This window comes from Vulpes vulpes, chromosome 7 (assembly GCF_048418805.1).
Source record: "Vulpes vulpes isolate BD-2025 chromosome 7, VulVul3, whole genome shotgun sequence".
Classification (NCBI taxonomy): domain Eukaryota; kingdom Metazoa; phylum Chordata; class Mammalia; order Carnivora; family Canidae; genus Vulpes; species Vulpes vulpes.
In genome coordinates, this window is record NC_132786.1 from 30,846,452 (window position 1) to 30,860,683 (window position 14,232).

Here is a 14,232-nt window from a genome sequence, read left to right on the forward strand (position 1 = left end):
TGTGTCTGTTTTTGTGCCAGTACCACACTGTCTTGATGACCACAGCTTTGTAGTACAACCTGAAATCTGGCATTTTGACGCCCCCAGCTATGGTTTTCTTTTTTAATATTCCCCTGGCTAATCGGGGTCCTTTCTGATTCCACACAAATCTTAAGATGATTTGTTCCAACTCTCTGAAGAAAGTCCGTGGTATTTTGATAGGGATTGCATTGAATGTGTAAATTGCCCTAGGTAGCATTGACATTTTCACAATATTAATTCTTCCAATTCACGAGCATGGAATATTTTTCCATCTCTTTGTATCTTCCTCAATTTCTCTCAGAAGTGTTCTGTAGTTTTTAGGGTATAGATCCTTCACCTCTCTGGTTAGGTTTATTCCTAGGTATCTTATGCTTTTGGGTGCAATTGTAAATGGGATTGACTCCTTAATTTCTCTTTCTTCAGTCTCATTGTTAGTGTATAGAAATGCCACTGATTTCTGGGCATTGATTTTATATTCTGCCACATTGCTGAATTGCTGTATGAGTTCTAGCAATTTTGGGGTAGAGTTGTTTGGGTTTTCTATGTACAGTATCATGCCATCTGCAAAGAGGGAGAGTTTGACTACTTTATGGGCAATTTGAATGCCTTTTATTTCTTTTTGTTGTCTGATTGCTGAGGCTAGGACTTCTAGTACTATGTTGAATAGCAGTGGTGAGAGTGGACAACCCTATTGTGTTGCTGATCTTAGGGGAAAGGTTCCCAGTGTTTCCCCATTGAGAATGATATTTGCTGTGGGCTTTTCATAGATGGCTTTTAAGATGCTGAGGAATGTTCCCTGTATCTCTACACTCTGAAGAGTTTTGATCAGGAATGGATGCTGTATTTTGTCAAATACTTTCTCTGCATCTATTGAGAGGATCATATGGTTCTTGTTTTTTCTCTTGTTGATGTGATCTATCACATTTGATTGTTTTACTAGTGTTGAACCAACCTTGCATCCTGGGGATAAATCCCACTTGGTCAAGGTGTATAATCTTTTAATGTACTGTTGGATCCTACTGGCTACAAGCATCCCTCAAAAATTTGGAAACAACTCAAATACACAAGCTAACCTTGCACCTACAGGAACTGGAGAAAAAATAGCAAATAAAATCTATACCAACCAGAAGAAGAGAGATAATAAAGATTTAAGCAGAACTCAATGAAACAGAGACTAGAAGAACTGTAGAACAGATCAACAAAACCAGGAGTTGGTTCTCTGAAAGAATTAATAAGATAGATAAACCATTAGCCAGCCTAATTAAAAACAAAAGAGAAAACACTCAAATTAATAAAATCATGAATGAAAAAGGAGAGATCACCACCAATACCAAGGAAATACAACGATTTTTAAAACATATTATGAACAGCTATACGCCAATAAATTAGGCAATCTAGAAGAAATGGATGCATTTCTGGAAAACCACAAATTACCAAAACTGAAATAGGAAGAAAGAGAAAACCTGAATGGGCCAATAACCAGGGAGGACATGGAAGTAGTCATCAAAAACCTCCCAAGACACAAAAGTCCAGGGCCAGATGGCTTCCCAGGGGAATTCTATCAAACATTTAAAGAAGAACAGACCTATTCTACTAAAGCCATTCTGAAGGATCGAAAGGGATGGAATACTTCCAAACTCGTTTTATGAGGCCATCATCACCTTAATTCCAAAATCAGACAAAGACCCCACCAAAAAGGAGAGTTACAGACAAATATTCCTGATGAAGACCAATATCCCTGATGAACAGATGCAAAAGTTCCTTTTGATTTTCTTAATAACATTTTCTTTTCTCTACCTTCCTTTATTGTAAGATTATAATACACAATACATATAACAGAAAATATATGTTAATCTGTGCCGTAAGGTTTCTTGTCAATAGTAGACTATTAGTAGTAAAGTTTTGGGGGAGTCGAAAGTTAAAGTGAATTTTTCACTGCGTGGAAAGTCGGCACCTTTAATCCCCATGTTGTTCAAAGGTCAACTATATTTTTTAAGATAACAATCCGCATTGGTGAAGGGACAATGGAAACATGAATCAGCTAAATGTTTTGGAAGTCAATTTGGAAGTAGTCACGAGGAGCCTTAAAACTTGTCCATATTTTTTTAGAAAAATCTAGTAAGAAATTATCAGAGAAATATAAACAAACACTAAAGTTGTATATGTCACAATCCTACCTAAAATAGAAAATTACTAGAAACAACTTGAATTTCTAAAATAAGAAAATTTTAAAAGAAGTTGGACACATTCTGTAAACACTCTTAATACAGTGAAAAGTAAACACAGATTTATAAAATAATTTAAACCATACTATGCAATTTTGTTTTCACACACAGATGTGGGTCTCTGAGTCCACATATATGTATTGCATACCTGTATGAGGGACAAATGTATTTCTATAAATACATACATACACATAAGGAAATATAACAAATATTTAAGGAAATATCTCTAGGTAGTAGGACCATACATGTAACTTTCCTTAGATTTTTCTAGAGTTTATACATTTTCTGTGAGGATGATTATAAAGATAGCAATGATGACAACCACGATGAGTCGTATAATGAACCAGGTGCTCTTAGTACTATAACACCCATCAACACATTCAAAACAACTGAAGCAGGTACTATTATTATCCCCATTTTATAGAAAAATGAGGTATAGATGTAAAAAAAAAAGAAAAAAGAAAAAAGAAAGAAAGAAAGAAAGAGAGAGAGAGAGAGAGAGAAAGAAAGAAAAAAGAAAAGTGAGGCAACTCATCCAAAGCCTCAGAGATCTGGTGGGTGAAGCAGTATTTAAACCCAGAGTCTAACTTCAGATGTATATTTCTAATGACTATATTAGTACTATATTACTATCATAAAGTGCTTTTCAAATCAGCCTCCCAGTAATTTGTAAGTTTTCTAAGTAAGTATAGTTTCTATCATTTCATTAAGATACTTGGCAAACATGGAAACAGAACCAGGCTAAAGATAGGATCAGGTATGTCCAATAAGCTTTCCAAGTCTCCACTTATCCAAAGGTTTTAGCTCAGTTCATTCAATCCCACTGGCTATATCATCTTTTCCTGCATTCAATTCAACAAATATTTAATAGGTACTTTTATGTGCCAAATATTATGCTAAACACAGAAGATAAAACATGTCACTAAATTTTATAATAGTTTACCGATGAATGTTGACCACCAAATAGTCACATAGAGTAAAACTGTGAAAAATGCTAGAAAATAATATTCCAAAGATAAAGAAAAAAATCTGGGAACAATAAAAGAGTCAATTCATTTGGGAGACATAACAATCCTAAATGTGAATGCACCTAGTAACATAAGCACTTAATAACACAAATTCAAATGATATACAGCAAAAAGAAATCATAGAACTAAAAATAAAAATAGATGACTTTATAATCATAGCTCAAGATTTTAACATACTTCTCTCAGAAATGTAAGGACCAACATAAAACATACACATACAACCCAAAGATATAGGAAATTTGAATAAAACTGTTAATTTGACACTTACAGAATAACATAATCTAATAACTATAGAATACACTTTTTTTTCACTTGTACATGGATATTCACCAAAACAGGCCATATGCTGGACCATGATTCACATCTCAAGAAACTGAAAAGAAAGTTTCCTGGGACGCCTGGATGGCTCAGCAGTTGAGCATCTGCCTTCTTCCCAGGGCATGATCCTGGAGTCCCAGGATCGAGTCCCACATTGGGCTCCCTGCATGGAGCCTGCTTCTCTCTGCCTATGTCTCTGCCTCTCTGTGTGTCTCTCATGAATAAATAAATAAAATCAAAAAAAAAAAAAAAAGAATTAAAGTTTCCATTGAGAACTCAATGGAATTAAACTAGAAACCAAAAACAACCAGATAACCAGAATACTCCCAAATATCTGGAAATTAAATAATATACTTTCAATAACCCAAGAGCCGCAGGAGAAATCACAATATAAATTTTAAAATACTATGAACTGAACAATAAAAAAACTATCAAATTCAATGAAAAAGCAGCACGTAATCTTTTAACCAGTTTATCCTTCCTTCAACATTCACGTTCCTACTTTTCTCATTTTAATTCAGACAGATTATGTTAACCAAAATGGGTCTAAATCTCCCCCAAAGTGTAGGACAGAGCCCTGCTGTGTCTTTCCTAAACACCATAAAAGAATCATGAAAATTCTATGCTTATAACTGACTTTGTATTCGATTTTCTTTCTACCCGGAAAATTATCCCTTAAACTATCTTATTCTAAGATACTATATAACTTTTATCATTCTTACTAGGGCAGTGGTTTGGGCTAAAACCTTCCCATGGAATTTAAATATACTAAACATTTATTAAGAATAATAGTCTGACTTCCCCAAAAGTGCTATGTGAATGCAAGAGAACTTATATCTACAACTACTTTTTAAATTACTCAAGATAGGTATCAAAAGTCACATTCATATCCTCTTTTAATATACTTTCTTGGTTTTTTAATTTTCCCTCTATCTATTCTGTTTTATATATCAAGAAAGGTAAATTCTGAATATTCTGTGAGATATACCTTATTTTAATAACAAGAATTAGATAAAATAAGTTAGCTAACAAAAGCACACAGCAGTAAGAACACCTACAAGAAGGCTCTCTGGCTCTGCTAAGAAAGTTGAGAAAGTCTTTGAAACTGAGATCTGGAGGAGTGGAGACAATGTGCCAGCCAGAAGGAACAGAATGTGTAGAGGGGCAGAAGACCACACACAGGCCCACATAGCTGGTGTCTCACAGCATTGCATGGCTGAGTAGAGAAAGATAAGCCTACAAATAAACACATTAAAAGAGCAACTAGAAACACAGAAAAGAATACTAGAAAAACTTTTCATACAGAAGCCAAGGAAAGAGCTTTCTTCAAGGACAAAATGGTCAACATAGTTGAATGCTACTGAAAGGTCCAGTAGCATGAAGACCTAAAAATGAAAGTTGGACTTAGCAACATAGAGATCACTGTTGTTATTTATTCTGAGAAAACATTGTTTCACTACACTTGCTTAGACTAATTGGCAGAGTAGGCTGTAGAGCACAAGAGATACACAGTATTACAGAATCATTCGAATGACACAAAATATCAGTGTGTATACCTATAGTGCAAAGAAACAAAAAAGGGGGAAGAAACACACTGAAACTAGTAAATATATGCTGAATGAGTTTATGGATGGATTTTTTCTCATTTATACTTTTTTAATAATTATTAATTTTTACCATAAGCAAATATTATAGAAACAAAAAAAGGTTTTAATTTGTCACCTTAAAATTATGAGCAAGAAGAACATAACACCCAGAATAAATTTTGCAGGTACCTTTATCTACACATTTATTAGCATCATCTTTTAATTAAAAAAATAGAAGAGGAAGACTTTATTTGAGGTAGAACTGTAGAATAAGAAAAAAAAGATTCTAAAATCTACTAGATTTTAGACTGTTAACATCAAAAGGGACGACTTATTTTACTAGTTCTTTTCAGAGTTTCTCTGAAGCCTTATGCTATACAATTTTAAGTTTGAAAAGTTCAGTATTTAAGGGGGAGAAAGCCAGCAGTCACAAGGAGTTATAAAAGATACTAGAAATGACTGGTCTTACAATCTTTCACATTCCTTTACAACCTTGCCTCCACTTACCCAGTGGCACACTTCTTGTATTCATTGCCAGAGAAACCACAATTGCCAAATCTGTCACCTTTAGAATTCACATCAATGAAACAATCTCTTGGGGCAGCCTTGGCTTCTGTAACATTAAAAAAAAAAAAAAAAAAAAGTATGGCAATTTAAGTCAGAAATAAAAGTATTCCCTAGGACAACCCATACCCTGCATCAACTGCCACATTACCTTCTAAAGATTTTCAAGCCTCAAGGAAAAAACTTTATTGTTCCACTTTTATACTTCACAACAAGATGTAAAAGTAAAGCTTAGATTATATTTAAAAGCTAGCCTGGACTCAAAGAAAAGTCATTAAAAGAAATGTCATTAAACAAGATGAAATTATAAATAAATGGAAAGGCATTGTACAGTCTGGTGGTGTTCTAAGCATATCCCTTCTCACTACTCTCAAAACATATATCTGCCGCTTCATTAGATTACGCTGGAGGGGCACCTCTGTGGCTCAGTGGTTGAGCATCTGCCTTTGACTCAGGTCATGATCCTGGGGTTCTGAGATCAAGTCCTGTATCAGGCTTCACAGGGAACCTGCTTCTCCCTCTGCCTGTGTCTCTGCCTCTCTTTGTGTGTCTCTCATGAATAAATAAATAAAATCTCTTAAAAAAAATCAAGCTGGAAAGGGCTGATGAAAACACTGCTCGCTATTTCTACTGATTTTTTTAATTTACCATATATAGATGCTAAATTTAGATGCCCCCACCAACAAGATAGATAGGCACACAGCCATGACAGCTGACAAGGTAGCAGACTATTTTTGCTTTCTTATGTTACATATGTTTTAATCACTTCATGTTCAATTTGCCCACAAATTACACATTCTGAAAAAAGTTCTACTTGTAAATATTTTTAAACCAAAATGCCAGCACTTTGTGTTGAAGAAAGGAATTCACTCACCTTCACTTACACGTCTACTGCTATGTTTTGTTTAAAAGAAAATGGACGTGAGGTAAAAGAAGTTGGCACAAGAAAGAGGCAGAGGACCACACAACATGGAAAGGGAATGCAAAATACCTGCCCGGGACAAACATCCCTTGCAGGGCCCTTCTACAGAACAGAAGAAGCTCTAAACTTCCAGGTAATCTCTACAAAGCAAAATAACTGTAGTTCCCTTAGTCCTACACATCTTTACTAAATAACAGTATTTACCTCATTAAAATGAACCTGTAATTATTTTTCAGTCTGCGATAACCTGCCTATTTTTGCAAAATGGATCAGAATTGACAGAGCCTCTTCACTCAATCACTTCCTGACCCACCATAGGATAAGGGGTATAAAAGAACTAGAGATCAAAACTAGAGACAAAGGAAGTCTGGGCAAAGTCAACAACTCTAGCATCTGAGAAATGTAACACAGTACTCATGACTGATCTTCCTGAGAAAAACAAAAATAAAAATAGAAGAGTTGGGTCCTTCTTTCCTTTCAATTTTTCTTCCTCCCTTCCTCTTTCCTTCTTTTCTTCATTAAATATATATTATTCCCTACTAAGTGTTCCACACCCTGATAAATAATGGGTATAGTTTACCAGTACCTCTCTGGAGAGAAACAGGAAAGTTCCTGTTAGTAATTCTCTGTTGTCTTAAAAGACAAGCCTCAACAAACATCTGGTGCTCACTTATTCTGCTCAATTGAAAGTGTTGTTCCTGTCCCTACTGGCTCAAGAAAGAAACAGAAGTTGGAAAATAAGATCTCAGTATGGTTTGGGCATAAACCCATCACTGTCAATTATCAAACAAAGCAATCTGCTTCATTGTGTGGAAAGCAACCTTTATTTACCTTGAGAACCTTAATCACTTGAATCCAGGGTAGGAAACATAAAATGGAATACAATGTAGACTATCACTGCAGGGACAGCTAACATCAGTGTGTAATCAAAATAAAGCTGACAGAAGGTGCTGCCATGCCTCAATGCAAACTCTCTCTCTATGGGTTTTCACCAAAACTCCTGTAGTACAGCTACTTGATTTTCCTGTTGCACTAACAAATAGAAAAGTCAAAAGAGCAATCAGAAAAATCTGACTTGTACAGACCAACGGCACTGGTTAGTTGATCATGGTGCTCCTAGAAATAAAAAGAGAGGAAGCTTACCAGGACATTCTTGCTACATCTGTATAAGCAGAAAAGTTCTAGGTCAAATGAAAAAAAGGGTGGCATGGGCCCTCAATCAATTCCCAAACTTGAGCCATACTACAGACCCAGAAACTCTTAAATGAAGGAGAGGACAGGTCTCCTTCAGGTAGAACCCTGATACACTGCCACAAATTTATACTCTCATTCTCCCGTCCTTCCCTAACTGGACCTATGGCCTTTTACCATGATAACTAGGCACCGTGGAAAAGAAAAATCAGACCTTTCAGGAACTACTGAACATCAGCTCTGAACTGGCACTGAATCCAGGAGACCCAAAACATCACGGTGGCCTACCTGTCAGAATAGGGAGCTACAGAGGTCAGGTGATCAGTGGAGCTTCAGCTAAGTCCTCCTCACTCACAGAGGGCCCAGTAGGACCCCGAACTCATCCCTTACTTTCTTCCCCAGTTCCAGAATGTGTGACTGGAACAAACACAATTGGCTGCTAGCAGAATCCCCACACTGGCTCCCCGACCTGTGGAGTCAGGGCTACCATGGCAGGAAAGGCCAAGTGGAAGCCATGAGAACTGCCACTACCTAGGAAAATAGTAAACCAAAAGCAATAAATACCACAATCCAGGAAGCACTGCAGAGATCAATATCACCCTCAACGACTGATAGTCCAGTTTGTCTAAGCTAATTGGCCTGTGCAGAAGACAGACAGATCCTAGACAACAACAGTGGGTTATCCTAAGGGGATGTGTAATTGCTGCTGTAGCTACTGTGGTTCTATTGCTTGAACAAATCACCGTACCTCCTGGTACCTGGTATGCAGCCGCTGAACTGGCAGATACTGTTTTTTCCACCCTGGCCAATAAGGACCACCAGAAGCAGTTTGCTATCAGCTGGCAAGACCAGCAATATGCCTTCACTGTCCTCTCTCAGAGGTACAGCAACCCTCCAGCCCTACATCGAAATTTAGTCTGCAGGGATGCTGGTCAACTTTTCCTTCCACAAGATATACTCTGGCCCATTACATTGATGACATTATTCTAATTGAACCTAATGTGCAAGACATAGCCATACTGGGGACTAATTGGTAAGACAACTGCATGTCAGAGGTAGAAAGGAAAGCTGAGAAAAATTCAGGAGTCTTCTACCTCAGTCAAATTATCAGGGGGCCCGTGGAGTGGGACATAACTAGATTTCCCTTCAAAAGTTAAGGATAAGTTGTTATATGCAGCCCCATTGCTCCAGGAATCATGAAGTATAAGTGGAAGTGGCACCACTACTTCTCCCAGTGGCCCTCTAGCAAAAATTTTGCTTCCTGTCCCTACAACCTTATGCTCCTGCTAGCCTAGAGTTCTTAGTTCCAGAGAGGACTGCTTCCATCAGGAGACACAACAATGATTCTACTGAACTAGAAGTTAAGTCTACCACTCAGCCATTTTATACTACTCATACCTCTGAATGAACAGGCGAAAAAGAGAGTTACTATGTTGGCTGGGGTTACCGATCTTGACTATCATGAGGAAACTAGACCACTACTGCACAAGGGAGGTAAAGAAGAATATGAGTAGAATACAGGATATCCCTTAGGGTGACTCTTAGTATTGCTATCCCCTGTGATTAAAGGCAATGGAAAACTAAAGAAACCCAATCCAGGCTGGATAGCCCAGAGCCTTTAAGAATGAAGGTTTGGGTCACTCCACAGGTAAAAAGCCAAGACTAACTGTGGTGCTTGCTGAAGACAAAGGATATACAGAATGGATAATGAGGAAGGTTGTTAAAACTACCAGCTATGACCACAGGACTGGTTATAGAAACTAGGACTTTAATTGTCATGAATATTTCTTCCTTTTTGTTATGAATGTATTTGTGATCATATGTAGATCAGAGGTTTCTACAACTCACTTCCTGGATTCAGTTAATTTGCTAGAGTAGCTCACAGAACTCAGAGAAACATTTTACTTAACAACATTACTGATTTATTCTAAAGTGATGTAACTCAGAAACAGCCAGATGGAAGAGATGCATAGGGCAAGGTATGAGGAAAGGGGCTCAAAAATTTCATACCCTCTCTGAATTCAACACTTTCCCAGAATATCTATTTGGTTCACCAAGCTGGAAACTCTCAGAACCCTATCCTTTTGGCTTGTTAATGGAGGCTTCATTACATAGGTGTGGTTCATTAAAACCTAGACCATTTGTGATTAACTCAATCTCTCACCCCTCTCCCCTCCCTAGGGAAGGTCAGGGAACTGAAAGTTCCAACCTTCTAAAGACACTGGTTGATTCCCTGGGCAACCAGCCCCCATCCTTGGGTTACCTAGGAGCTTTCCAAATACCACTTCATTAACATAACAGAAGACACTTTGATAGCTCTTATCACTTAGGAAATTCCAAGGGTTTTAGAAGCTTGATGCCAAGAATTGGAGGAAGATCAAATATGTTTTCCTAATTATAAATCACAGTATCACAACAATCCACAGTGCTTTAACTAAAATCATAATAATTAATCCATATTAAAGGATGTAGAATGGAAAAAGATCAAGAATATAATGGGAGTTGACAAAAGTTGAAAGAGGGAAAGAATTGTAAATTTTCATCTTCCATAGTGAGAAATTAGTGGTTAATACCTAGAATGGAAAAATCAAAAAAAGCATTAATAAGAGATTATCTAAAGACCTGAAGCAAGTAACAGAATAACCAGCTAGAAAAAGTGAAAAGTGGTTGCCCCAAGGGATGGGGTTATTAGGTAGGAGTACACTTTTTCATAAAACCTTATTTAAAAATTTGGCTCTTTAATCTACATGTAAATATATTTTTTTAAATATATCTCTGATAAAAATGAAAACTTTAAATGGAGAAAACAGGAAAAACTTTTAAACATCCTAAGTATCCATCAGTATGAGAATGGATTCTATTTACATAATGTAATACTCTAATGTACTGTGACCTAAATGTATTAAGATACTGATATTGTAATCAAATGCCTCAAAAACATTTTGAGCAAGCAATGAAAATAGCAGACCCCTATGTATATACCTATACTACTCATATGAAATTATTAAAACTAGAACATGATACTAAGTAAATATTTATTTATTTTGTTTATATACATAGAATAGAAAGGTGATAAAAAGAAAGAGTAAAAGCAAAAATTATCAACTAAATTTGCACATGCCAAATTCATAAGCAGGACTGCTCATGAAGAAGGAAGTAGGGAGGTAAGACAGGAGAGAGAACAGGAGAACTTCAATTTTATCAATAACGTTTTCTTTCCATTTTTAACAAAAACTGAAGCACAAAATCAAATCAAATCAAAGCAATCAATTATAATTAAAATGTCTTACTTGAGCCAAAAATGACTTGACACTGAGCATCATAATATTGGCACATGCCATTGTAACAATAGGCCTTATTATTCTGGCAAGGATATCCATTCTGAATAAAAACATCTGGCTGACAGAACTGAGAAGAACCATTGCAATATTCTGGAACATCACATTCGTTGGTTTTTCCTCGGCACAAAGTACCTCCTGGAAGGAACTAGGGTAATAAGATTCAAATTAAACAGGAATATCAGGACAATCTCCACAAACTAATCAAATTTGAAGCCATAGTATTTAGATCCATAAAAAGTTCTAATAACAACAAAAGATTAGATAACCCAATAGAAATATGAACAAAGGCCAACAATAGGAAGCTCATAAAAATCATGAAATATGGAAAATGAAAAAAATATAACCTCACTGATAACCCAAAGAAATATAAATTAAATTTTGAAAAGCACTTTACACCTAGGGCACTTGAGTGGCTCAGTTGGTTAAGCATCTGCCTTCAACTCAGGTTATGATCTCAGGGTCCTGGTCCTGCATTGGGTTCCCTGCTCAGTGGGGAATCTGCTTCCCCCTCTCCATCTGCCCCTGCCCCCTGCTCATGCTCACTCTCTTAAATGAGTAAAAAAAATCTTAAAAAAAAAAAAAAAAGCACTTTTTACCAATCAGACTAACCAGGATTATAACCCTTGCTAGCAACTAATGTTGGCACAGCAAGCATTTGATGATTACACTGCTAGTAGAAGTATAGGTTGGCACATTGGTGGAAAATACATAAAAATGTGTGTCAAAATTTTAAAGATACATACTCTGTTCCAACAATTCCACTTCTAAACAAAAATTAGAAGCAACCTAAACATCCATCATTAGTTGACTCAATAAAGGATGGTATAGCTACACAAAGCAGTACTAACTATATAACCATGTATAACTCTATGGATAGATAAAGTCTAAGGTATCTTATTGAAAAAAAAAGCAGGTAGTAAAATAAGCATATCTGTGTTAACATGCTTATATATACACATATATAGACACATTCACATGTGTATAGAAAATTACGTAAAGTTAACAAATTATCAACAATGGCTACCTGAGGAGAGTAAAATGATAGAGCATCTTTCACTGTGTACTTTCTATACTTTGGTATTTTTGAATTATTTATAAAAACATAGATTTTTTTTTAAAGTAGACTCCATGCTTAGCATGGAGTCCAACACAGGGCTTGAACTCATGACCCTGAGATCAAGACATGAGCTGAGATCAAGAGTCAGACACCCAACCAGCCAAGCCATCCAGCTGCCCCAAATTACTTTTAAAATCAGAAAGAAAAAGAAATGTTTCTCCTTAGGAAAAAAGTCTCCCAAGACTACTTGTTATAAAAGAATGTACTTGCAAACAAGTGGCATAAAATTTTTCATAAAATTTCTTATAGATGAGAAAACAGAAATTTTGATATATACATGTTTTTCCTTTTTCTACTTTTTTCCAAATAGGGAGGAATTCCTTACCCAACAGTCTTTACAGCAGTCACCATATGCACATTCGGCAGATGATTTAAGTTTACAAGTAGTTCCTTCACAACAAGGGTCCGATTCACACTCCTGTGAAGAGAAAATGACTGTCAATAAAGAAAGAAGTCATTGTCATCAATTTTCATTAATCAAAGTCTTATCCTAGATCTAAAATCTTCTTTCTAACCAGCCTCTAGCAGTTACTCTCTGGAAAATCACTTACTATACTTCGGAAGGTATCAGTGACTCTTCAGCTACAACTATTTAAAGGTCAACATCTTTCAAAGGAAGGAAACCATACAGACAATGCATCTTTGTTGGCTTGAATTGCCATAACAAGATACTATGGACTGGTAGTTTCAACAACTGAAATATATTACCTCAGTTCTGCAGGCTAGAGGACCAAACTCAAAGTTCCAGTCAATTTGGTTTTTGGCTAAGACTTTCTTCCTAGCTTGCAGACAGCTGCTTTCTCACTGTGTGCTCACATGGCCCATCTTTGGTGCAAATGTTCTGACAGAGAGAGAGTAAGCAAGCTCTCCTGGGTCTCCTCTCGTAAGAACACTAACCCTGTCAGATCAAGATCCCATCCTTTTGACCTCATTAACCTTAATTACTTACTTAGAGGCCACATCTACAGCTATCCTCAGGGCGAGGGCTTCAACACAGGAATTTGGGGAAGGAGGATACATTCAGTGATAACAGTTTAATCATCACTGGGAAGTAAAGATTCACAGATACATTTCCCTTCATGCTCAATGTCTGACTTGCCTAATGGGTGCGTCTTCACCTTATGTGGACATTCTTTTTATCTTGCCTGGCTTCTCTCACTCCACTTTAAAGCCTCCATGGCTCCTCATTGCCCCCTACCAAACCCCACAACCTAACACATAAAGGGACACTTCCTCCATGTTCAGGTCTGAATTGTTTGAGAGGGAAGCAGAAGGAGGGAGAAAGAATAAGACAGGAGATAGAAGGAGGAGGAGAAGGAGTGGCGAGGAAATAAGCTTTAATTTTTGAAGAATATCTGTCCTACTATGGAATTCTAGGTTGACAGTTTCTGCCACTGAGAACTGTAAATATGCCATTCTATTGTTTTCTGCCCCCTTATTGTTTCAGGGAAAAATCAGCTGCCATTAATATCTTTGTTCTCTTGTTTTCTATTGGCTTCTTTCATTATTTTCTCTTTTCCCAGCACTTTGATTAGAGTATACCTACGTAAATTTTCTTTGTCATGATTCTGGTATAGATTTACTTGGTGTTTTGAAATTATAAATCAATGTTTATCCCTAAATTAGGGGGGTTTTCAGTCATTTTTTTTCTTTCATCCTCAGTCTCCTGAGATTTCACGAACAGTTACGTTAAACTATTTGATATCTCCTACATGTTCCTGATGCTCTGTTCATTTTTCTTTAATCATTTCTATTTGTTCTTTAGTTTGGATTATTTCTTTTGATCAGCTTCATGTTCATTGACTCTTTTCTGCCATATTGGCCTGTTATTAATTCTAGCCAGTAAAACTTTCCATTTATTGGACTTTTTTAGTTCTGTAAGTTCTTTATTTGGTTCTTTATTATAATTTACATTTCTC

At 36.4% G+C, this 14,232-nt stretch overlaps 1 protein-coding gene across 1 annotated transcript in view; it reads right to left on the reverse strand.

Annotated features, from left to right (window-relative positions):
• ADAM9 (ADAM metallopeptidase domain 9) overlaps positions 1–14,232 on the reverse strand; it is a 127,721-nt gene that overhangs the window by 45,845 nt on the left and 67,644 nt on the right. The window contains exons 13-15 of the mRNA XM_025993635.2: positions 12,639–12,731; positions 11,146–11,341; positions 5,686–5,791 (exon numbers count right to left, since the gene is read on the reverse strand). Coding sequence (XP_025849420.2) covers positions 5,686–5,791; positions 11,146–11,341; positions 12,639–12,731 — 395 coding nt within the window. The remainder of the gene's footprint in view (positions 1–5,685; positions 5,792–11,145; positions 11,342–12,638; positions 12,732–14,232) is intronic.